We start from the raw sequence: 24,808 nt of genomic DNA, 5'->3' as shown, positions 1-24,808 counted from the left end.
GCTGGGCCTTAGCTGCCTCCCCGCCAGGCAAGGCTTGGGACCTGCAGCCCACCATGCCTGAGCCTCCCCCACGAGCGCCACCCCCTGCTCCACGGCGCCCAGTCCCATCGACCACCCAAGGGCTGAGGAGTGCAGGCGCACTGCACGGGACTCGCAAGCAGCTCCATCTGCGGCCCGGGTGCGGATCCACTGAGTGAAACCAGCTGGGCTCCTGAATCTGGTGGAGACTTCGAGAATCTTTCTGTCTAGCTAAGGGATTATAAATGCACCAATCGGCACTGTGTCTAGCTTGGCGTTTGTAAACACACCAATTGGCACTCTGCATATAGCTAATCTAGTGGGGACAGAAAAAACTTTGTCTAACTGAGGGATTGTAAACACACCAATCAGCTCTGTAAAATGGACCAACCAGCACGATGTGGGCGGGGCTAGATAGGAGAAAAAAAGCAGGCTGTCTGAATCAGTGGCAACCTGCTCAGGTCCCATTCCACTCTCTAAGTGCGTCTGGAATTGAGGGGCTTATTGGCCTCACTGACTTCAAGAATGAAGCTGCAGACCCTTGCTGCGAGTGTTAGCAGTTCTTAAAAGCAGCGTGTACTGGAGTTTCTTCCTTCTGGTGGGCTCATAATCTCACTGGCTAAAGAGTGAAGCTACAGACCTTCGCAGTATTTCACAGTATTAAGAGCTCTTAAAGTGGCATGTCTGGAGTTATCCATTCCTCCTGGTGGGTTCAGTGGTTTCCTCAGCTTCAGGAGTGAAGCTGCTAGGCCTTCACAGTGAGTATTATAGCTCATAAAGGCAGTGTTGAACCCAAAGAACAAAAGAACAAACCTTTCACAGCACAGTCAGAGGACCTCAGCAGGTTGTTACTACTAAGCTCAGGGCAGCCTGCTTTTAGTCTCTTATCTGGCCCCACCCACATCCTGCTGATTGGTAGAGCCGAGTGGCCTGTTTTGACAGGGCCCTGATTGGTGCGTTTACAATCCCTGAGCTAGACACAAAGGTTCTCCACGTCCCCACCAGATTAGCTAGATACAGAGTGTCAATTGGTGCATTCACAAACCCTGAGCTAGACACAGGGTGCTGATTGGTGTCTTTACAATCCCTGAGCTAGACATAAAGCTTCTCCACGCCCCACCAGACTCAGGAGCCCAGCTGGCTTCACCCAGTAGATCCCGCACTGGGGTCGCAGGTGGAGCTGCCTGCCAGGCCTGCGCCATGTGCCCGCACTCCTCAGCCCTTGGGTGGTCGATGGGACTGGGCACCGTGGAGCAGGGGGTGGTGCTTGTCCGGGAGACTCCGGCCACACAGGAGCCCATGGGCAGCGGGGGGAGGCTCAGTCATGGTGGGCTGCAGGTCCCGAGCCCTGCCCCGTGGGAAAGCAGCTAAGACCTGGCGAGAAATAGAGTACAGCAGCTGCCGGCCCAAGTGCTAAGCCCCTCACTGCCCTCGGCCCTGCCCAGCTGGTCGCTCCAAGTTTGGGGCCCGCCAAGCCCACGCCCACCCGGAACTCACGCTGGCCTGCAAGCACCGTTCGCAGTCCGGGTTTCCGCCGGCGCCTCTCCCTCCACACCTCCCTGCAAGCTGAGGGAGCTGGCTCCCACCTTGGCCAGCCCAGAAAGGGGCTCCCACAGTGCAGCGGTGGGCTGAAGGGCTCCTCAAGTGCCACCAAAGTGGGAGCCCAGGTAGAGGAGGTGCCGAGAGTGAGTGAGGGCTGTGAATACCGCCAGCACACTGTCACCTCTCAGAAGCTTTGTTTTTTGCAATAAACCTTGCTGCTGCTCATTGCTTTTATGAGCTGTAACACTCACCGCGAAGGTCTGCAGCTTCACTCCTAAAGCCAGCGAGACTATGAACCCACCGGGAGGAATGAACAACTCCAGACGTGCCAGCTTTTAGAGCTGTAACACTCACTGTGATGGTCTAGTAGCTTCACTCCTGAGCCAGTGAGACCACGAACCCACCAGAAGGAAGAAACTCGGAACACATCCGAACACCATGAAGGAACAAACTCTGGACTTTAAGAACTGTAACACTCAGCACGAGGGTCTGCGGTTTCATTCTTAAAGTCAGTGAGACCAAGAACCCTATTCCAGACACAGCTCTGAGATAGAGTGGCAACATTGGTAGCATGCACAGGAGCAGAGGCAGCAGCAAAGTGAGAAGAGGCCCTCCACTTATGCTGGGCGCCCTAGTAGCAGCAGCAACACAGCAGCGGTGCCACTGGTGGCCTGGCAGAGTGGAATTGGGTTGATTCAGCCCAGCACCATCAGGCTGTGACTTTAGCAGACTGTAGGTAGCGGTGGCAGTGGGTCCAAGCTGCATTTACAGCCCCCAGGACAAGGAGACCTGAAGCAGAAACAATGCAGGGTAGAACAGCAGATGTCCTAGGCCAGTAGTGTATGGAATCTGGAACCAGATAGCCTTGTTCAAATCTTGCACCTGCCATTTGCTAGCTTTTTGAAGCCTTGAGTAAATTACTAACCTCTCTGGGTCCGTTTTCTCCTCCGTAAATAATATCCAGCTCATAGAGATGTTTAGAAAATTAAATGAAAAAGCACGGTTCTAAGGAGATGACTGACAATAGTAAGCATATGATTTATTTCCTCATCTTTATGACATCTCACACTGGTCCAGTCCAAGATTACCTAATATTCAGATTAATTTCATGAACTGCTATATTACTCCAGCAACAAATCCAAAATAGATGAAAAGGAAACTAAAGAAAACTGGACAGCCATTGCTGCACCTATTGTATAGTTACAAATACTGACTACATACCAAAACACCGTTTAGGTGACTTGTAATTCTGGAATGTCACATACGAATTTAAGAATTGCTGGCCAGGTGCAGTGGCTCACACCTGTAATCCCAGCACTTTGAGAGGCCCAGGCGGGTGGATCAACTGAGGTCAGGAGTTTGGGATTAGTCTGGCCAACATGGTGAAACCCCAGTCTCTAGTAAAAATACAAAAATTAGCCGGGCGTGGTGGTGTGCGCCTGTAGTCCCGGATGCTTAGGAGGCTGAGGCAGGAGAATCACTTGAACCCGGGAGGCAGAGGTTGCAGTGAACAGAGATGGTGTCACTGAACTCCGGCCTGGGCGACAGAGGAAGACTTTGTCTCAAAAAAATAATAATTCAAGCATTGTCATTACTTAACCAGGGAGAGGGTGTGGGCAGGCAGGGGACAAAGATTTTCCACTGTATATTTTCATGGTTTTTCCTTTGAACAATGTCCTCTCTTCCAACAAAATTTTTTGCTTTTAAGTGCCACATAAAGGCAGCTCATGTTCCTTACATCGCCGTTATCAAGAGGATCGTCATTCAAATAAACTAACCACTGACAATGATAATTAATTGGGAGTAAAGAACCGGGCGGAAAGTACGGCTAACCGCAAGCTGCCGGCTCGCAACGACGGCGGAAGGCGGACTCTCGCGGGAGCCACAGAGAAGCCAGCAGCCGGCCACGTGACTTCCGGGCGGCCTGCTCTCCCTACCTCTCGGCGCTGAGCAGCCACGTCGGCGGCGGTCCCTGGTCAGGGGAGGGGCGTGGCAAAGGCCCGTGCGTGGTACGCGTCCCGCCCCTCGCCGCCCGGAGCCCGGATGAAGAGTAACGCCATTACCGCCGGAGCCGCCGAGAGCCTTAGCGGACAGAAACTGGACACTGGACCGGCAGCGCCATGAGACTCCTCCCCCGCTTGCTGCTGCTTCTCTTGCTCGTATTCCCTGCCACTGTCTTGTTCCGAGGCGGCCCCAGAGGTGAGGCTAGGGGAGTGTGCGGAGGGGGATGGCCAGGAAGGAGATGCCAGTGATGGCAAGTTTGAAGTTGGAGGCGGTGGCCGCTCTGGGCCTGGGGTCCGCGTCCACCCCGCTGGCCTCTCTCCGCCCTCTCCCCAAGCCTAGGCTCGTAGCAGCAGGGGTCCCCGCGGGCGCTGGAGACCCCGCTGCGGCCTGCCCCTTGCACGCGGAGCGCGGGGCCGTGCCCGGGCGACCTTGCTTCGTGGCCAGCCGAGGGCTGGGCTTGCTCGTCTTGCCCTGGACCTTACCTGCAGGAGCGGCCAGAACTGGAGAGTCCTCGGCTGCAGGAGGAGGCGAGGAGGCGCTGGACACGGCTGCGCTCCGAGCGCGCCGCAGCCGGGCTGTTTCTTTTGGCCGCCTCCGGCTCCGCTCCACCCCCAGCCCCTCGCGCTCAGGGCTGACGTGTCTTTAGCTTCCACGCCGGGAGTCCGTCTTCATTCATTTGCCAAAACCCTTGTTTTATACACATCTGAACCATCAGAGTGTCTTGTTTAATAGTCATCTGCCTCGTTCACTCCCTGCTTGACCCGTATGTGTTACTAGGAGGTTGATTTCAGAAAAACTACCCCATCGTCACCCCCGTTCTCCGCCCCTGCTGCCAAGCGGACTGAAGAATCCCTGTGGGATGTCTCCCTTACTTTTCTGCCTTCTTCCTCTCCTTTTCTTTCCATGGAACAATTTTTTGTTTGTGGAAGCATCGTATTGTGCTGAAAAAATGTGGCCTACTTCGAGTGTTTTTAATACATAGATTTATTCTTTCCAACAATTAACCCAGCAGTTAAGTGTGAAAATAACTTAGCAGAATATAAAAATGTGACAGCTTGACTTCCTGCCCAGGTTTTGTCATGAACTTCGACTTTCGAATTTGTAAAGTGAAATAATTACTCTGACTAAGCACTAGAATTCCTTTCATTCTGTAAGTTTAAGCAAGCTGTGTGTCTTAACGGTAGTGACAGGTATCGAGTTGTTTTGCGATGAAAAGTGAAGTGACTGGCTTCTGTTTAATGGCTAGAAAACCAAGTGGGAGAATTAAATAGAACTGTTAATGAGTTCATCTGCAGGTTTAACAAGATTCTTTTACTTTAGGAATCTTGCTGGTTCTCTTTAAGCTTTTTAAAAGAAAACTTGACAAATGTAGATTTAGTTTTAGAACTATTTATAACTATTTTCAAGTTGTAAAAACTTTCAAGAAGCATCAATTCATTATCTAAACTGAGTTAATATCTTGTAAACATTTTTTGTGAGTAACGGTTTTTCTGTTTGGTTTTTCCAGTTGAATGAACACTGTTAGACTTCATGGGGACAAAATTGTTACTGGTTAACATTAAAATAATAAAATTGTTTAATATCTATGAAAGACCTTTATATTCCAAAGTGCTGAAATTTAACCACGACTTTAAATTACTACGTCAGACATGGTATTTTTCTTACTGGTTTTTGAAAAGGACTTGTAAGTTATGAATGCACTATTTTAGTCTTTGTTCAGTAGGCAGTGAAATCTCTTTAGTTCATAATGCATGGTTCAGTGTTCTTTAATATTTCGCAATAAATCTTAGCAGCCAGTGAGAACTGAAAGACATGGAAAAGACTGAAAATGCATGGTCCTTAACTGTTTCTCCTGGGTAAAAACACGCTTCCCTTCCCATGTTTTTTCTCCACAGAATTGCCACATCATCGTTTTTTCTGAGAGACGTTGGAAGACACTAGAACTTTGAAATTCTTTTTAGGGTCTTGCCTGAAATAGATATAATGTGATTTACTTAGAGTACTATTGTCTATTAAACTGTGGTTTACATTTTTTTTTTGCATTGTAACTGTACTTTGTAACACTGAGTTTGAGAAAAATGAAATACCTTAAAACATGTTTGAAGCCACATGCAAAAATAATTGGATTCTTTCTTTGCTCTCAACCCTGAAGCTACCAATACGGTTTTTACTAAACAATGTTTTTCGTGCAGGCCAGTTTTTACCATGGATATGATACAGATATTTGTTCCTTGGCTTACAAACTATGAAGTTCTAAGAGTTTCAGCTGTAGTCACCTCTGATAACAGTATTTCCTACATAGAACATTAGAACTTAAGAATGCTTTATTTTTTTATTTATTTGTTTTTGAGACAGTGTCTTGCTGTGTCGCCCAGGCTGGAGTGCAGTGGTACAGTCTCGGCTCACTGCAACTTCTGCCTCCTGGGTTCAAGCGATTCTCCTGCCTCAGCCTCTGGAGTAGCTGGAACCACAGGTGTGTGCCACCACACCCAGCTAATTTTTTGCATTTTTAGTAGAGACGGGGTTTCTCTGTATTAGCCAGGCTGGTCTTGAACTCCTGACCTCAAGTAATTCACCCACCTCAGCCTTCTAAAGTGCTGGCATTACAGGCATGAGCAGCCCCACCAGGCCAAGAATGCTGTTTTCTTTTAAACGTGGGGGTTGTTTAGTTTGCTTTATATCATTAATGACAGGGATTACGTTTAGAAGTTTCTTACCTTTGCAAAAAAAATTATTTTCCTTAATTTGCTTAACAAAGTTGCTTGAAGTTCTTTGTGCTTCAAGGCACAAACTAAAAGTTTGTGCCATTCATTTTTCCATCTGTTGGGCACTTTTTGAAGTTAAACCACATTTTCCATTAAAAATAACATGCAGGCAGGGAACAGTGGTTCACGCCTCTAGTCCTAGCTACCCAGGAAGCTGAAATGGAAGGATCACTTAGGCCCAGGAGTTCGAGGCTGCAGTGAGCTGTGACTGCATAACTGTACTCCCAACCTAGGCATCAGAGCAAGACCCTGTCTCTTTAAAAAAAAAAAAAAAAAAAAATTGACATGCAGTTGTTAAGACTACTAGTAAAAGAAAATATAAGTATTCTTAGATGCATTGTAATTGGCATCATTCAGGTGAACTGGGAGATTCTGTTAGTCCAAGGGAAGTTTTTTTTTGCCTATACTTGGTATTAAAAAAAAAAAAAAATTAGTATTCCAGAGTAAGGTTAACTGCTTTTTCTGTGTTTTACCATTAGGCTCATTAGCAGTGGCACAAGATCTTACAGAGGATGAAGAAACAGTAGAAGATTCCATAATTGAGGATGAAGATGATGAAGCTGAGGTAGAAGAAGATGAACCCACAGATTTGGTTAGTGTTAGATACCATTTAATATATGTAAAATGTATGTTATTGTATTAATCTGTTCTCATGCTGCTAATAAAGACATACCCAAGACTGGGTAATTTATAAAGGAAAGAGGTTTCATTGACCCACAGTTCAGCATACTGCGAAGGCCTCAGGAAACTTACCGTCATGGCAGAAGTAGCATCAAACATGTCCTTCTTCACATGGTGACAGCAAGGAGAAGTGCAGAGCAAAGGGTGGGGAAAGCCTCTTATAAAAACCATCAGATCCTGTGAGAACTCACTATCATGAGAACAGCATGGGGGTAACCGTCCCCATGATTCATTTACCACCCACGGTTCCTCCCACGATGTGGGGATTATGGGAACTACACTTCAAGATGAGATTTGGCTGGGGACACAGCGAAACTGTATCAATAATGCATCTAGAATTTATCCTTACTTATTTATTTTTAGAGACAGAGACTTGCTGTGTTCTCCAGGCTGGAGTGCAGTGGCATGAGCATAGCTCACTGCAGCCTCGAACTCCTGGGCTCAAGTGATCCTCTTGCCTCAGCCTCCTGAGTAGCTAGGACTACCGTCATGCCCCAACAAGCCCGGCTAATTTTTGTAATTTTTTTTTGTAGAGACAGGGTCTTGCTATGTTGCCCAGGCTAGTCTCAAACTTCTGGGCTCAAGCTCATGTGATGATCCTCATGCCTCAGACTCTCAAGGTACTGGGATTATGGGCATGAGCCACCACACCTGGCCTAGAGCTTATCCTTATACAAAAATTTAAAATCCCAGCTTTTAGAGGTTTGTTAATGTGATCAAAGTGAATTGAAGTTGGGAGAATAGGCACCAGTCATTGAGAATAGAGCATAAGTATTTTCTGGAACAGGGAAGGAGACATGAAATAGTTAACAATTCAGGATCGTGGTGACATGAGTCTAGAAGGGTAACAGCATAGTAGAAATAGCACTGGACCTCATGGTTTCATAGATTTGGAATACCTGCTGCTTACTTTTCTGACTCATCTCTGTGGGTCTCAGTTTCATTTTTGCTTGCGTGCTTTTACTCTGTTTTTATTCTTTCTGCTTGCTTGTTTTATTTCTGAATCCTTATGTGCCGGGCACTGTTCTTGGTGCTGGGTGGGCAAACCAGATATTTTCTCTGCTCTTTCAGACTTTGTTTTTGGGGCAGTTATATGTGTTTTAATGGCAGGGGGTGAGAAGCAGACAACAATCAGTATGTAAAATATATCCAGTGAAGAATAAGGTGGTTAGAGAAGATCTCTTAAAAGTTGTTCAGCTCCGAAATGTTTACTATGTAATACAACAGTAAGAATATTGGGCTGGTATTGGGATCATTACAGCGTGCATCTAGCTAATTTTATTTCCTCTCTGGAACGACTATAATCCATCCTACACAGTTTTTTTTCTTTCTTTCTATTTTCGTGTCATACTTGAACCTGGAACCTCTCATGATTCCAGATTTTGTCATTTCCTTCAAAATTAAACCACTAGTTCCCTATTTTCTTATTTCAGTATCAACATATTTATTCTTATATGTAGATTTCTGCTTCTTTTTTGAGTTACCTTCATTTTTACGGAATATGTCTTCCAACGAAGCAAATCTGTTGCTATTGTATTGGTGTTTTTGAGTTACCATTTTTATGCTTCTGCACCTACTGTTTTATCTGGCTAGGATGTCCCTAGTAATTTGTGAACTCTCCTAATTTCCCCCTCTTTAGGAACTCCTTACTGATTATCTATGAGTCAAGCCTTTCATATGTATGTATACACATACCTTGAGGGTTTATGTTAAGACTCCGCATCTTCAACCCAGCCTGCATTAAGTGAACAGCTTTAACTAGATTCATACATTTCTGCTGCATTGTTGTTAATAAATATTTGACTAGTTGTGGTAAGATAACTTAGAGTGATGGTTGGAAGGGAATCCATCTAGGAATTTAGGATTAAAGATGGTATTTGGGGCACTGAAATTTGGGCACGTACTGAAATTTAGTGATGGATTATATCGTTGTTACCAATTATATGAAATTACTTGTGCTCTCTGGCACTGGAATGTACTTACTGTAGAGGAAGAGGGTAGAAGAGAGATGCCGAACGCCATGAGGCACGCCTGTAATCCCAGCACTTTGGGAGGCCAGGACAGGAGGATCACTTGAGCCCAGGAGTTTGAGACCACCTGGCCAACATAGTGAGACACCATCTCTACTAAAAAAATTAGCTGAGCTTTGTGGCTTGTGCCTGTAATCCTAACTGTTGAGGCAGGAGGATCACTTGAGCCCAGGAGTTCAGAGTTACAGTGAGCTATGAGTGCGCCACTGCACTCCAGCCTGGGTGATAGAGTCAGACCCTGCCTCTAAAAAAAATTAAATAAATAAGTAGAGGGTAGGGAGTAGAGAAGGGAACTGTTAGATCCTTGATAGCCTTGTGTCATTGACCAGAACTTTTCCATACCTTAATTTCTCCTGCCTTGAGAACCATTAGAGGAAAAAGAACAACTCTGATTATCCACTTTCTACCCTGGCCAATTAGTACAAAAGTGTTAGTACCCTCTGCTTTGTTACTTATCTCAAATCAGAAACTAATTACAGTAGATTGAAATAGAAGGCAGGAAAAGTATTACCTTCCATTGGACTAGACCATACCAGCACGGGTAGGCTTGTGTGTCGACTGTCTAAGAAAGATGGGCCCTCAAAGCCAAGGCTGCTACAGAAGTCACCTCCAGAACTGAATGAGCTAGAAAGTTCACCTACTGCTGCTGTTCCCAAGATTTCTTTATCACCCTATACTCAGCTGCCAAGGCATCAAGCAATTGGGAGATATGGAAGGATCCTTTGCCACTGGGCCAGTGTCCTGGAGTCAAGTGAAGGAAAAGGGGGATTTTCATAAGATCTAAGATATCAACAACTGGTTTAGACGCAGGTTATTGGTTTAGAATTTTTGAGGGCAAACTTTTTTTTTTTTAAAGTCACCTTGGGCTTTCCCCTGCGCCCCTCCCCCACCCCAGACAGAGTCTTGCTCTGTTGCCCAGGCTGGAGTGCAGTGGCATGATCTTGACTCACTGCAAGCTCTACCTCCCCAGGTTCATGCCAGTCTCCTGCCTCAGTCTCCGGAATAGCTGGGATTACAGGCGTCTGCCACCATGCCTGGCTAATTTTTTGTATTTTTAGTAGAGACGGGGTTTCACCGTGTTAGCCAGGATGGTCTCGATCTCCTGACCTTGTGATCCGCCCACCTCGGCCTCCCTAAGTGCTGGGATTACAGGCATGAGCCACCGCGCCCGGCCTAGTCAGCTTGGGCTTTTCTAACCCGTTGATTATTCATTCTTTTACTCTGTAAAACTGGGTCGCAATGGACCTTGCCATCATTCCTGAAAGGTTTTTTTGTCCTCCCCATAGAAGTGATAGAGGTTTTTGTTTTTATTTTTATTAAAACATGAGCTGTAGTAGTAATAACACTAGCTAACTTAAAAAAAATTATTTAGCCGGGTGCGGTGGCTCACGCCTGTAATCCCAGCACTTTGGGAGGCCGAGGCAGGTGGATCACGAGGTCAGGAGATCAAGACCATCCTGGTTAGCATGGTGAAACCCCGTCTCTACTAAAAATACAAAAAAAATTAGCCGGGTGTGGTAGCAGGCACCTGTATGTAGTCCCGGCTTCTTGGGAGGCTGAGGCAGGAGAATGACGTGAACCCGGAAGGCAGAGCTTACAGTGAGCTAAGATCATGCCACTACACTCCAGCCTGGGCAACAGAGCGAGACTCCGTCTCAAAAAAAAAATTTTTTATTTAAAATAGATGATATATTCAAATGGCTCAGAACTTACAAGGTACAGAGTATATGATGAAGTTTTCCTTGGCATGCCTTCCAGCCATGAAGTCATCTCCCTGTAGGCAACCAGTGCCACCAATTTCTATACTGTCCTCTGGAGATTGTTTGCAATAGCTGTAATATTTTGGAGTTTTACCGAGTAGCAGATACTAAGCATTATACTGCTGAATAGCTGTAAGATAAATGAGTTACTTAGTTTTCCACAATCAGTGTTGCAAACATTTGCCATGTTTAAATTCCTAAATGAGTTTTCAGTCTTGGCAGCAACATTGCCTTCAGTGCTAGAAAGTGAAGAAGGCCATCAAGCATGAACTCTATCAGATTTTGTATTTTCTACTTCCAAATATATTATTCACCCATCGTTCTGCATTTTCTCCTTAATAATGAGTTGTCCTTGTTCTCTTCTAAGGCTAACCCTTCCACCTGTGTTCATCTCTTCCTGCGGAATTTTGTTACATTATTCTTTCCTTTTGTAATGTCAGGCATTAATCCTCCTCAGTGATTTGATTCTATTAAGCCACACATGTGCTTACTGTTCATCCACATTTGCTGCACCCACTTATCTTTACCAACACCAGTGGCTTCTTGAAAGAGAAACTTGGATAGCTTTTCTCTTCTGCTCACTTCACATTTATTCTCTATCATGGTCTGGTCCCATATATCTAGTAAAACTAGCATTGCTAAAGTCACCAGCAACCTAATTGCCTAATTTCTTGTTTTCCGTTGTTACCTGTTGTAGCTCTTTTCCAGCTCTTCACAGGATAGTTTCATCTGAATGCTCCATAAGTACTTCGCATTTTATATGTCCAAATCATTTGCCATGTGTCCTATCTCCATAAACTCTTTGCTGTTTTGATATGGCTCCAGTGATTCAAGCTGTTGTCTTGTTACTTCTTCTGTTATTTTTATTCCAAAACCCATTAATCAGATTATCAGGGATTTCTCTTAACTCTTGCTGAAATATACCCTGTTCCTCTCTATCCTTGTCATTTATGGTTTCAGCCTCTCTGTCTCTGGTCTCTTTTCCTACTTACGGGTCTCTTTTCTCAGAAGTGGAAACTTACTCTTACTAAATGAATGAAATCATTAAGGATACTTAAAATATAACTTACAACACAGTTTCACAGTCATTGAACAAGTGTTTGAGTGCATTCTCTCTTAAGTGCTTGAGCTGGATGGTGGGGGATTTTTAAATTATGAGATAATCTTTGCTCTTAACAAGTTTTATCTATTAGGGGAAGGAGTATTTTATATAAGTGAAAAGTTAAATGCCAATAAACGATGGCATCCTGAAGCATCTCAATTTATTAAAAGTCTGGATACTTCAAAGGTGTGACTGTCTCTAATCCATATTGACACCTGGAGAAATGATGCTGCACTGTGTTTAAAGTTTTAAATAAAATTTGTTCACATTTTTAAAAAACTTTGTTGAGATACAGTTTATGTATCATAAAATTCATCTGCTTTAAACATACACTTAGTAAATTTACCAAGTTCTGCAACATAAATTCAGTTTTAGGACGTTTCTATCACCCCAGGAAGATCTCTGGTCACAGTCTTTTTTTTTTTTCTTTCAAAATTATGTGACTGATCCTCATAGGAAGATTTTGTTAATTAGGATGGAAATCTCTGGAGGCTGTTAACAAGGTACTTGAGAGCAGGGGTGGGCAAAATGTGGTTGCAAGCCACATCTAGCCCTATTCATTTACATATTGTCTGGGGCTGCTTTCACACAGTAGCCCCAGAGTTGAGTTGAGTAGTTGCAAAAGACACTTTATGGTCTGCAAGGCTGTATTTGCTATTTAGCCATTTACAGAAAAAGTTTACCAAGGTCTGTTCTAGAACCTTGGAGTTCACAATATAGTCTGAATACCAGCAGCTTTGGCATTTTCTGGGTGCTTGTTAGAAAGAATGATAGGCTTTGCCCTAGACCTGAATTAGATCTGCAACATCCCTAAAGAATTGGTATGCACATTACTGTTCAAGACGCACTGCTCCAAAAGTTCTGTTTTAATTAATGAGATATGATGAAATTCTTATTGCTAATCCCAGCAAAGCTGTAGAGAAGCAATATTTCTTCCTAATATAAAGTGAAGTCTTTATTTCTTTTTTTTTTTTTTGAGTCGGAGTCTCACGTTGGGGCAATCTCAGCTCACTGCAACCTCTACCTCACAGGTTCAAGCGATTCTCCTGCCTTAGCCTCCCGAGTAGCTGGGATTACAGGCACATGCCACCACACCCGGCTAATTTTTGTATTTTTAGTAGAGACAGGGTTTTGCCATGTTGGCCAGGCTGGTCTCAAGCTCCTGACCTCAGGTGATCTGCCTGCCTTGGCCTCTTAAAGTGCTAGGATTATAAGCGTGAGCCACCATGCCCGGCCAAATCTTTATTTTTAAATAATGATTTTTTTTTTCTCCCATAGTAATCTCCTCTTAATTGTTCTTTTTCTTAGGTAGAAGATAAAGAGGAAGAAGATGTGTCTGGTGAACCTGAAGCTTCACCGAGTGCAGATACAACTATACTGTTTGTAAAAGGAGAAGGTAATACAGAAGTATTAGTTTTAATTCAGATGTAGGAATTCTAAAATGACGAGCTTATTCATATATATCTGAATACCCATATCTGTAAAGTAATGTTGTTGGCATTTAAAGAGAATATGCAGATGATATAGACAGAATAAAAAATAAACTAAGGGGAAAAAGTAAATACTACCTAGTTTAACTAGAAATTGACTGTCCTTTTCAAAGATTTTGTTTTTGAGACAGGGTCTCGCTCTGTCACCCAGGCTGGAGTGCAGCGGCCCCCTCTTGACTCACTGCAACCTTCACCTCCCAGGTTTAATCGATTTTCCTGCCTCAGCCTCCTGAGAAAGATCATGTTTCAAAACTTTTTTAAACTGCCACAGCAAAATAACTTTGTCTTTTTTTTTTTTTTTTTTTTTTTTAAGATGCAGTCTCGCTCTGTCACCCAGGCTGGAGTGCAGTGGTGTGATCTCGGCTCACTGCAGCCTCCGCCTCCTGGTTTCAAGCGATTCTCCTGCCTCAGCCTCCCTAGTAGCTGGGATTACAGGCACGTGCCACCATGCCTGGCTAATTTTTTGTATTTTTAGTAGAGATGGGGTTTCGCCGTGTTAGCCAGGCAGTCTCGATCTCCTGATCTCGTGATCCACCCACCTTGGCCTCCCAGGGTGCTGGGATTACAGGCATGAGCCACCACACCTGGCCCTTTGTCACATTTTGAGTGTTAACCATTAATGAGATACTTAATTTTTCCAATATGGTCTAGGTTAGAGCCTAGGTTTTTTTGTTTGTTTGTTTTTTTGAGATGGAGTCTTGCTCTGTTGCCAGGCTGCAGTGCAGTGGTGTGATCTCAGCTCACTGCAATCTCTGCCTCCCAGGTTCAAGTGATTCTCCTGCCTCAGCCTCCGGAGTAGCCGAGACTACAGGCACACTCCACCACTCCCAACTAATTTTTGTATTTTTAGTAGAGATGGGGTTTCACCGTGTTGGCCAGGATGGTCTTGATCTCCACCTCATGATCCGCCTGCCTCTGCCTCCTGAAGTACTGGGATTACAGGTGTGAGCCACCACACCCAGCCAGTGCCTAGGTTTTATTAAAAGAAAATAATTGTGGCTGATAATTTATTGAGGGCTATATGGTAGGCGCTTTTCTCAATACTTGGCATGTATTATTTACTTCTAACAAACCCACTAAGCGTAGTCGTTGTCAAACTGAAGTTTGGAGAAGTTAAGAAACTGGTCAGGGCTCCCAGTTCATAAATAGATTTGAGAACACAGGATCCAGACCTAGATCTGTTAACCCCACAGCCTGTGCTGTACTCAGTGAAACTAAGCTTTGTAGACTACAGTATAATTATTGAAGACTTAATATTGAAAATTATGAATTTTATTGGTCGTCTTGCATTTTCTGTTTTATTCTCATGTGCTTTTGAACTTTATGCCTGTAGGAAGTATAATTTTATTATGCTTTTTTTCTTCCATTTTTGTAGCTACATCTTTGGGTCTTAACCTTCAAATTTGCATTTTGATTAATTGCTTAATGTGGATGGGGATTGCCTGATTAATTTTTATGTTCTAACAGATACTAGTTTTCAGATGAAACTCTTGGACTTTATCTTTTCTTCATTCTTCTATTTATCTGCACAGATAACACTAAGCTGGAGGTGAAGGTGACTTCACCAACACATGTAACCCTGCTGCTTGATTATTTCACTGCCAAAAATACACAACTCTTTTCTTACCACATGGTTTGGATGTGATCTGGTCTGAAATTGAGACACTTATTTGAATGCTTATGTGGGAGTGCTAGCATACAGACAAAAGGGTTTCAGCCTATACAGCAACTTGAATCAATTTCTAGTTAGTGAGTGACTGGAGTGCTCTATTGGAAGGGATTCTGACACCAAAGTCCACATGAAAGGGTGCCAGAATCCATTAGTAATGCCTTTTTAAATATTTTGTGCTCTTTCCATGTGTTCTGATTTTCTTGTCTCTGTTTTGTTTCTCAGATTTTCCAGCAAATAACATTGTGAAGTTCCTGGTAGGCTTTACCAACAAGGGTACAGAAGATTTTATTGTTGAATCCTTAGATGCCTCATTCCGTTATCCTCAGGACTACCAGTTTTATATCCAGAATTTCACAGCTCTTCCTCTGAACACTGTAGTGCCACCCCAGAGACAGGCAACTTTTGAGTACTCTTTCATTCCTGCAGAGCCCATGGGCGGACGACCCTTTGGTTTGGTCATCAATCTGAACTACAAAGATTTGAACGTAAGACCCTCTAAACCTTCTTTTTATTTAAGTTAGAGATGGGTGGGGACGGTGATGTTGTTTAATAGAATTCATCTATTCATTCAGGTGCCTGTTTTGTGGTTGAACCTGTGATAGCCACCAGGGAAGCAAAGATAAATTGTTTCTTATTCAAGTCTAATCCAGTGGGGGAGATAGATGAAAACAGGCACTAGAACATGCTGATAAGTGATGCATACCAGAGATAAGGGGAATAAGGTGCTATTGTGTGGGAGTGCAAGTGAAAATGGAGATGTAAGTAAAGCTATGAACCTGATCTTAATGTTAAGGAGCAGTAAGACACACAATGGAGTCTACTGCTTATTCAGATGTTAAGATCTGTCGCTGGGCACTGTGGCTCACACCTGTAATCTCAGCACTTTGGGAAGCTGAGGTGGGTGGATCACCTGAGGTCAGGAGTTCGAGACCAGCCTGGCCAACCTGGTGAAACCCCGTCTCTACTAAAAATACAAAAATTAGCTGGGCCTGGGGTCAGGCGCCTATAATCCCAGCTATTCGGGAGGCTGAGGCAGGAGAATCACTTGAACCTGGGAGGCGGAGGTTGTAGTGAGCCAAGATCGCACCATTGCATTCCAGCCTGGGTGACAGAGTGAGACTCCATCTCAAAAAAAGAAAAAATTATCTGTCATATAATTTGTTTTGTACCTCCTTTTGTTGCTTGCATTTTGCCCATTTTACTACTTCTATTTGTAAATTTAAAGACTGTCTATAACTGTTTTCCCATCATTTTATATACTCACAGGTAAAATAGAACCATATATTTTCAATGTAGTTTTAGCAGCAAGGTTTATCATTTAGTTTTTGATTTAGGAGAACCAAATGTCCTAATACAAGCTCTGATGCCTTATGATTTTTAATATATATATTATATATCAGTCATCAATGACTGAATGAGAGAAACCTAGTAGAAATAGCTCCTCCTTTAAATGAGAGCACATCTAAACCATTCCTTTGTCAAAAAGTTTTCAGACAAGGAAATTTTATTTTCTCTTGGAAGCTAATTCAACCTTTTCATTACCCTGGTGTTAACATGTTTACCTTATGTCTGAGTTAAATTTCTAGTGCTGCAATCAAGTTTTCCTTTTCCTGATTACTTAGTAGAGAGAAGGAAGTATTTTCATCCTGTCCTCAAAATAATAACTTACAGTTATTAACTCTATTTAAGTAGCTTAAAGAATTACTGATTTTACCTTGTTTTTGAGTAGAATAAAATTTAATCCAATAGGTATATGTAGTTTTAGTTCCTTCTTTTAAATTCACCTCTACCACTTTTTTTTTATCTGTGTATTATTCCTGAAATTATCAATAGAGGAATGCAAATTGAAGGATCTTGAAGTAAAACTTACATAATTACAGTTTAGCAATAAGTGACAGTTTTGACAACGTACTACCTTTGTGAAGAATAGCTATGTATTGCTCCAGTGAGTCTAATGCATTTGAAAACTAAAATTGTGAACTGATAAAATTATTTCAAGACCGCAACATAAAAATATTTTCATACCTAAAGTGACCATCCCATTTATTATGAAGAAATTGGTTTCCAGACCACTGTCTTTTTTTTTTTTTTGATATGGAGTTTTCACTCTTGTTGCCCAGGCTGGAGTGCAATGGTGTGATCTCGGCTCACCACAACCTCTGCCTTCCAGGCACAAGTGACTCTCCTGCGTCAGCGTACCGAGTAGCTGGGATTACAGGCATGCGCAACCATACCCGGCTAATTTTGTATTTTTAGTAGAGAGGGGGTTTCTCCACGTTGGCCAGGCTGGTCTTGAACTCCTGACCTCAGGTGATCTGCCTCGGCCTCCCAAAGTGCTGGGATTACAGGTGTGAGCCACCGCACCCATCACCACTGTCATTTTAGAACATGAATTTAACTTTTGTTCCGATCTAGTTCTTAAAATGACCTGCTACTGCAGCTGCCTCTGTACTCTTCCTTCCTTCCTTGTTTTGAAGGATTGCAAATAACAGAAGGTAAAGCTGTTGGCATAAGAATGCTGTGAGCTTTGTTTCTTTCTGCACATTTTATCTCATTTTTATTTTACTTTCTCGGTCCTCACACCTCCACCCCTACCCCAGAAGAAAATTCAGGGGACAACTTTGGCAAAGTTGGTGACTTTTTAAGGGGTGTGGATCTTGCTGTTTGCTAGGCTGTACTCAAAACTCCTGGGTTCAAGCAATCCTCCTGCCTCAGCCCCCCCAGTAGGTGGGACCACAGGCATACGCCACCTCACCTAGCCCAGAGACTTTTTATTTTATGTGAGAAAATGTTTAACAGTGTTGAGTCCCTGACACGGAATATTGCAGTTACATGTGAATTTGTTGAGTCTTCTAAGTGATGGGAAGGCTATATTCAATCTGTTAGACTAACTGTTTTAAGTAATACTACATGTTTTCCTTTATTGCATGTAGATTTTTCTGGTTATTTTATTCTTTTAAACAGGGCAATGTATTCCAAGATGCAGTCTTCAATCAAACAGTTACAGTTATTGAAAGAGAGGATGGGTTAGATGGAGAAACGTAAGTGACAGTTGTAGTATATAGATCTTGATCTTACTCGTAAAGACTGGAAAGCTTGCTCCTGTTTCAGCATTTTTTTTAGATGTTGACAGTGGAATGAACTGTATAGATTTGGTGAAATCCTTACAATATTCATTCATACTTCAGATGATTCTTATAACTATTAAAGTCAAATTAGGAAAGATAGTTGAAACTGATGGAAGAATCTCTTTAAAAGTTAGTATTGGCTTTCTGTCCTTCCTCTCATCTACATTTTCTACCTCATGCTTATAAACTGTTCACTAGCCTAAACTAAGTCTCGTGCCTCTGAAATTACTATTGAAGACATGAGTTAGAAGATTTTATCTTGAAAAATGTAAGTGTTCTTTCTGAATGATGAATCTTATTTTACTCTAAACTTACATATAATTCACTTACGGTAATTTTTAAATTGGATTGTGCAAAATAATGTAATATGCCAGGCAGATGTAAGCTAATGCAATTATTTTATAAACTGAGCTTTTGAATAGAGCATAAATTGTAATGCTGTTTTCAATCATAGAGGTTTTTTTATTGACTAATTGCTCTTAAAGGTAATTTATAAAACTTAACTGTCTGGATTTAAGTTGAATACGAAGCATTTTATTCCTTTTCCCCACAAGTTATTTGGAAAGCTTCTATCATGTGTTACAATTATAGTTGTAATTAGCTGTGGTATTTCCTCTGAATTAAAGACAGTTCATATTTTCTCCTTTTATACCAGAATCTTTATGTATATGTTCCTTGCTGGTCTGGGGCTTCTGGTTATTGTTGGCCTTCATCAACTCCTAGAATCTAGAAAGGTAATTATGGATGAACACCTCTTACAGCCGTGTTTCAAAAGTTGTTAAGTACTAAGTTAAGCACAATCTAGTTCTTCGGCCTCATACCGTCACTGTGGGTTTGTATACTTAGAAGTTTGTTGTACCTTTTTAAAATAAAACCTGAAGCCGTGGATATGTAAATTGATTCATTTAGACTTTCTTTCTTTTTTTTTCTGGAGACAGAGTCTAACTTTGTCACCCAAGGCTGGAGTGTGCAGTAGTGTGATCTTGGCTCATTGTGGCCTCGACCTCCTGGGCTCAAGTGATCCTCCGAACTCAGCCTTCCGGTTAGCTGGGACCATAGATGTATGCCACCACACCCCGCTAATTTTAAAATTTTTTGTAGAGGCAGGGTTTTGCCGTATTGCCCAGGCTGGTCTCAAACTCCTGAACTCGAGCAATCTGCCCACCTTGGCCTCCCAAAGTGTTGGGATTACAGGTGTGAGCCACCGCGCCTGGCCTCATTTAGACTTTCATACACATATACAATTAGTGTCCTTTGTGCCCTCCAGAGTGATCTTTACCTTTGGATTGGTATTGTAGCTCTTAAAGCTAGAATTTTTATTCCCTAAACTCAGATTTTATTGTTCTGTTTACTATACTTTTTAATGGGTATGCTATTTTATCTGCAAGTAACCTAGCTTTTATATTTTGTTTAATTTTTTTTTTTTTTTTTTTTGAGACAGAGTCTGGCTCTGTCATCCAGGATGGAGTGCAGTGGCACGATCTTGGCTTACTGCAACCTCCGCCTTCTGGGCTCAAGTCATCCTCCCACCTCATCTTCCTGAGTAGTCAAACTACAGGTGCACGCCACCACACCCAGCTAATTTTTGTATGTTTTGTAGAGACGGGGTTTTGCCGTGTTGCCCAGGCTGGTCTCGAACTCCTGGGCTCAAGCTGTCCTCTCATGTTGGTTTCCCAAAGTGTTGGAATTGTAGGCATGAGCCACCACACCCAGCCTGCGTTAATACTCTTAATTATAGAAACAATCCTTAATTAATAAACGAGTCCTTTCATTGGAAAAAGAACTAATAAGTCAAAATTTTTGTTCTATAAGTCAAAATTCTGTTTTTGTGGTTAGAGTAATAAAATGGTAACACCTAGGGTCTGCCACGGTCATGGTTCTCATTCTGGATTCATTCCGTACTACATCCTTATTTCCCTCCTCTTCCCCATTCCCTCACCACCCTCCTCCTTTCCTTCCCTCCAGCCTACAAAAACAAAACCTAGACTGTTTCTCTCAGTAGGAAAATATAAAAAATTCTATCAAATATGTTAGTATAATCCATTAGACCCTAAACAGTTGCTAATCATTTTGGCGATTATTTATTAAGCCTTAAGTCAGGCAGTCAAATCTATATTAAAATTAACAATGACTGTTATTAATAAGCTCATTCTCTTTAAAAGAGAAATACTTGGTATTTAAATGTTAATTTCTAAAACTTGCTTTGCCTCCTTGTCATAATGGTTGGAATTTTTGCTGTAAATTTGTATATTAGGTATAACTGCATCTCCATTTTTCTTCCATTTAAATGAAACTATTTTTAAGTTATCTCTGCATGTACTTAGGTTCTAACTTACGGATTATATAATTAACACTGTTTCTTATGTAGATAAACTGAGGTTTGTTGGTTTCTTGGGGTTTTTTTAAAGCAAGGCTAAATGATGACTCATTTTTACTTTCTAGCAGTTTTGCTGTAAATACTCTAGGGAGAACGTTTGAAGTTCTTAAATTGAGGTGGTTAGATTAATAAGATTTTATGTTTTCGTTTTGTTTTATCTGTGCCAACTGTTTAATTGTATTTAGCTTACGATGCAGGAACTGCCTGCATGTAACATATCAGCAGTTATCCTGAGTTTTATTGAATATAGAAATAAATTTATTCTTTGATTACAATTTGATTCCTAAAGGGAAAGAATGTCATTGTATAAATAGATACTCTTATTTGGTCCACCAGTGGTACAATAACATGAACCTTTATAGCAAGGGGAAAGGTCTTTAAAGCCTGAAAATAAATGTGATGAAGATTTATTTATAATCAGTACTAGACATGATTTTCTCCTTCCCTTGAATAAAGTATTTGAGTAGAAGTATGTTCTAGGAAGACTGGAAGAGAATATAACTTGTTTACCAAGATATTTAAATTAAGTAATTTGATAGGTGTTTTAAAAATTAGAGTAAACAGCTGGTCATGATGGTATGTGCCTATAGTCCCAGCTACTTGGGAGGCTCAGGCAGGAGGATTGCTTGAGCCCAGGAGTTCCAGGCAGCCTGGGCAACATAGCAAGACCTCAACTCTTTTTTAAAAAATATTAAGTAAATGATATAATGGAACTCCTTTAAAATATGTCTTTATGTTCTTTTAGCGTAAGAGACCCATACAGAAAGTAGAAATGGGTACATCAAGTCAGAATGATGTTGACATGAGTTGGATTCCTCAGGAAACATTGAATCAAATCAGTAAGTAGTCTTACAGACTCGGCTGGGAAGTTTTTCTCTTACAGACTCGGCTGGGAAGTTTTTCTCTTAATTGGAAATTAAATATCTTAGATTTAGTTTTTTTAAAAAAAGCTTTTTCAGTACTATTTAACATTCATCTTTTCCATTACTTGTGTAGAATCTAGTATAGTGATTAATTAAGACCTTAAAGGTTTATTCAGTGTGTAGTCTTCTTATGCTTTAATTTAGAAATTCTTCCAGATCTGCAGCTTATTTATGAATGTGTGAATTTTCTGTGTTCCTAATCCATTTCCTGTCTCTTTTCTTTCTGTTGCTTCAGTGCAGAGTAGAAGAGGTGAGGCATTTAATTTTTTTAATGGTTTTTGCTAGAGTGTTGGGGGCTCTCAAATAGCACGTAAATATTTTACGTCAAGTTTAATGAGTAATGGAACAGTTTTTCTTACTACATTTTATTAGAAAAACTACGCACTATAACTTGAAAGAATAAACCTAAAATATTACCTGATAATTTACTTTACAGATACATTTCAGTTTTATTACATATTCAGTTAAAATACTAATCTTTATAAAAGAATATAGAAATGTTTCTTCAATTGTAGAAGGACATTTTAAAAACGTTTATTATAAAAGCTATACAGCCTCATTATAAAAAATTAAATAGTACAGAAGTGAAAAAATAAGTCAATTCCCGACTTCATTAACGCTATTTATTTATTTATTTGAGATGGAGTTTTGCTCTGTCGCCCAGGCTGGAGTGCAGTGGCGCGATCTTGGCTCACTGCTACCTCCGCCTCCTGGGTTCGAGTGATTCTCCTGCCTCAGCTTCCCAAGTAGCTGGGATTACAGGCGTGTGCCACCACTCCCGGCTAATTTTTTTTGTATTTTTAGTAGAGACAAGGTTTCACCATGTTGGCCTGGCTGGCTTTGACCTCCTGACCTCAAGTGATCCGCTAGCCTTGGCCTCCCAAAGTCCTGGGATTACAGGCGTGAGCCACCACACCCGGCCCTATTTTTCATAAATGGTATTATGTTTATATTTTCCATTAATTTTCTATACATCTATAAGCATATATGCCTATTGATGTATAGAAAATTCATGGTTTGAGACGGAGTCTTGCTCTGTCGCCCAGGCTGGAGTGCAGTGGCGCGATCTCGGCTCACTGCAAGCTCCGCCTCCCGGGTTCACGCCATTCTCCTGCCTCAGCCTCTCCGAGTAGCTGGGACTACAGGCGCCCGCCACCACGCCCGGCTAATTTTTTGTATTTTTAATAGAGACGGGGTTTCACCGTGGTCTCGATCTCCTGACCTCGTGATCCGCCCGCCTCGGCCTCCCAAAGTGCTGGGATTACAAGCGTGAGCCACCGCGCCCGGCCATGCCTATTGTTTTTATGTGAGTATTTAGTTCAAATTGCATCATGCTGTCTACAGCTTCAGTTTTCATACCTTGGATATCTCTTTGTAGTAACTACATATATACTTAACTGTTTGTAACAACTAGACAATATTCTCTTATATATATATATGTCATGATAGATTAAACCCGTTCTGTATTGGAAGGATATTGGTTACTTTTATTTTTTCACTCCTACAGATGATATTGTAATGAATATTCTTATATATAAATTTGTAGGATAACTTCTTAAAGGTAGAGTAACTAGGTCTAAGATTAAATACACTGAATTTTTATAGAAGGGACGCCATTTCCCTCCTAAAGGGGAAAAAAAAAGGTAGTGCCAATTTATGTTTTCAGCCATGCACAATATTGCCTATTTAATCTGTTGGTATGATACAAAATGAGTGTCTTACTGTTTCATTTGCATTTCTTTAAGAATGAGGTTCAGCTCCTTTACACATATTCATAATTGACTCTTGAAAGACACAGGTTTGAACTGCTCGGGTTTCACTTTATATACAGATTTTTTCAATATAATTGACTCTCCGTATATTGGTGGGTTCCACATCTGCAACCAAAGGCAGATAAAAAATACAATATTTGGCCGGGCGTGGTGGTTCGCACCTGTAATCCCAGCACTTCGAGAGGCTGAGGCAGGAGGATCGTCTGAGCCCAGGAGTTTGAGACTAGCCTTGGCAACATAGCAAGACCCCATCTCTACAAAGAATGAAAAAAAAATACATGTGTTGATGTGCGCCTAGGCTGGGGTGGGAGGATTGCTTGAGCCTGGTAGGTCCGTGATTGCTCCACGATGGTGCCACGGCACTCCAGCCTGGGTGACAGTGAGACTGTCTCAAAAAAAAATGTGGGGGTGGGGAGGAAAGGAAATCATTGAGGAGCTAAGTTCTGAGGACGCAGAGGCGTAAGAATGATATCATGGACTTTCGGGACTCGGGGAAGGGTAGGAGGGGAGTGAGGGATAAAAGACTACACATTGGTTATAGTATACATGGCTTGGGTGATGGGTGCACCAGAATCTCAGAAGTCACCACTAAAGAACTTATCCATGTAGCCAAACACCATCTGTCCCTCAAAACTATTGAAATAATAGTAAAATAAAATCTATTTAAAAAAAAAAAAAAAAGGTATCACAGTTTTTGCAGGATACCAAACCTAAGTACAGGGAAGGCCTTTTGTATCCACTGGTTCCTCAGTGCTGACAGCGGGACTTCAGTATGCCTGGATTTGGGTGGGGTTGCTGTGGGGGAGTAGTCCTGGAACTAATTTCCTGCAGATAATAGAGATGACTGTATTGGCTAGTGTTTCTTTTCCTGTGAATTGGCTGTTCAGGTCCTTTTCCATTTTTAAATTGTTTTCTCTATTGCTTCTGTGAGCTAGCTGTCTATTTGAAACAATTGCAGTATGGCAGTTGCTTTGTGAAAGGTGGGTACAAAGTAACAAGAGTACAGGAGGAGGTCAGCACTAGACCTGAGTCTTGAAAGGTTGGGTGAGAAGGAGTCTTTAAGGTTTTATGAGCTATGCTATCAACTTTTGACTCCTAGGTCAAAGAGAGCCACTTTAAAGGAGAGGAATTACAATTTTGTGTTTTAAAAATTATGGTAAACTGGGCATGGTGGTATGCACATGTAGTCTCAGCTACTGGAAATGTTAAAAAAGAGGATCGCTTGAGCCCAGAAGTTCGAATCCAGCCTCGGCCACATAGCGAGACTCCCATCTCTAAGAGAAAAAAAAGAAAAGAAAGGAAAAATTAGGATCACTTTGTGGAGGACTGCAAAGGAGCTGCTGGAATGGAAGCAGGGTTACCAGTTCCGTGATTTCAGTAAAGCACAGAAGTCACTGGGGCCTAAGCTGGGGCAGTGGTGATGGGAGTAAAAGGGAGTAGAAGGAGGTTTCACAGGTGGAGTAGATGGGGTTTTTTATGACTGGATGTGTTAGTGAGGGAGGAATGAAAGAGCATCCTGAACTTAGGCAACTGGGTGAAAGCTG

General features: G+C 42.1%; 1 protein-coding gene across 3 annotated transcripts in view; it reads left to right on the top strand.

Annotated features, from left to right (window-relative positions):
• The first annotated feature begins 3,519 nt into the window (after nucleotides 1-3,519).
• The window catches only part of SSR1 (signal sequence receptor subunit 1), a 42,745-nt gene continuing 21,456 nt past the window's right edge, over nucleotides 3,520-24,808 (top strand). For 2 of the 3 annotated variants that reach the window (XR_009211386.1, XM_032141085.2), the window contains exons 1-7: nucleotides 3,522-3,759; nucleotides 6,809-6,921; nucleotides 13,211-13,298; nucleotides 15,287-15,549; nucleotides 18,029-18,105; nucleotides 18,848-18,926; nucleotides 21,315-21,408. Coding sequence is in view for 2 of the 3 variants with exons in the window: in XM_032141085.2 (XP_031996976.1) it covers nucleotides 3,681-3,759; nucleotides 6,809-6,921; nucleotides 13,211-13,298; nucleotides 15,287-15,549; nucleotides 18,029-18,105; nucleotides 18,848-18,926; nucleotides 21,315-21,408 (793 nt within the window). In the remaining variant the exon portion in view is untranslated. Of the gene's footprint in view, nucleotides 3,760-6,808; nucleotides 6,922-13,210; nucleotides 13,299-15,286; nucleotides 15,550-18,028; nucleotides 18,106-18,847; nucleotides 18,927-21,314; nucleotides 21,409-24,808 lie in introns of all 3 variants that reach the window. The other variant, XM_032141084.2, reaches the window with a different exon arrangement.

Source organism: Hylobates moloch, unplaced genomic scaffold (assembly GCF_009828535.3).
Source record: "Hylobates moloch isolate HMO894 unplaced genomic scaffold, HMol_V3 SCAFFOLD_20, whole genome shotgun sequence".
NCBI classification, from domain to species: Eukaryota; Metazoa; Chordata; class Mammalia; order Primates; family Hylobatidae; genus Hylobates; species Hylobates moloch.
Note: the sequence above shows the minus strand (reverse complement) of the source record. Positions and strands in the feature narration are given on the sequence as shown.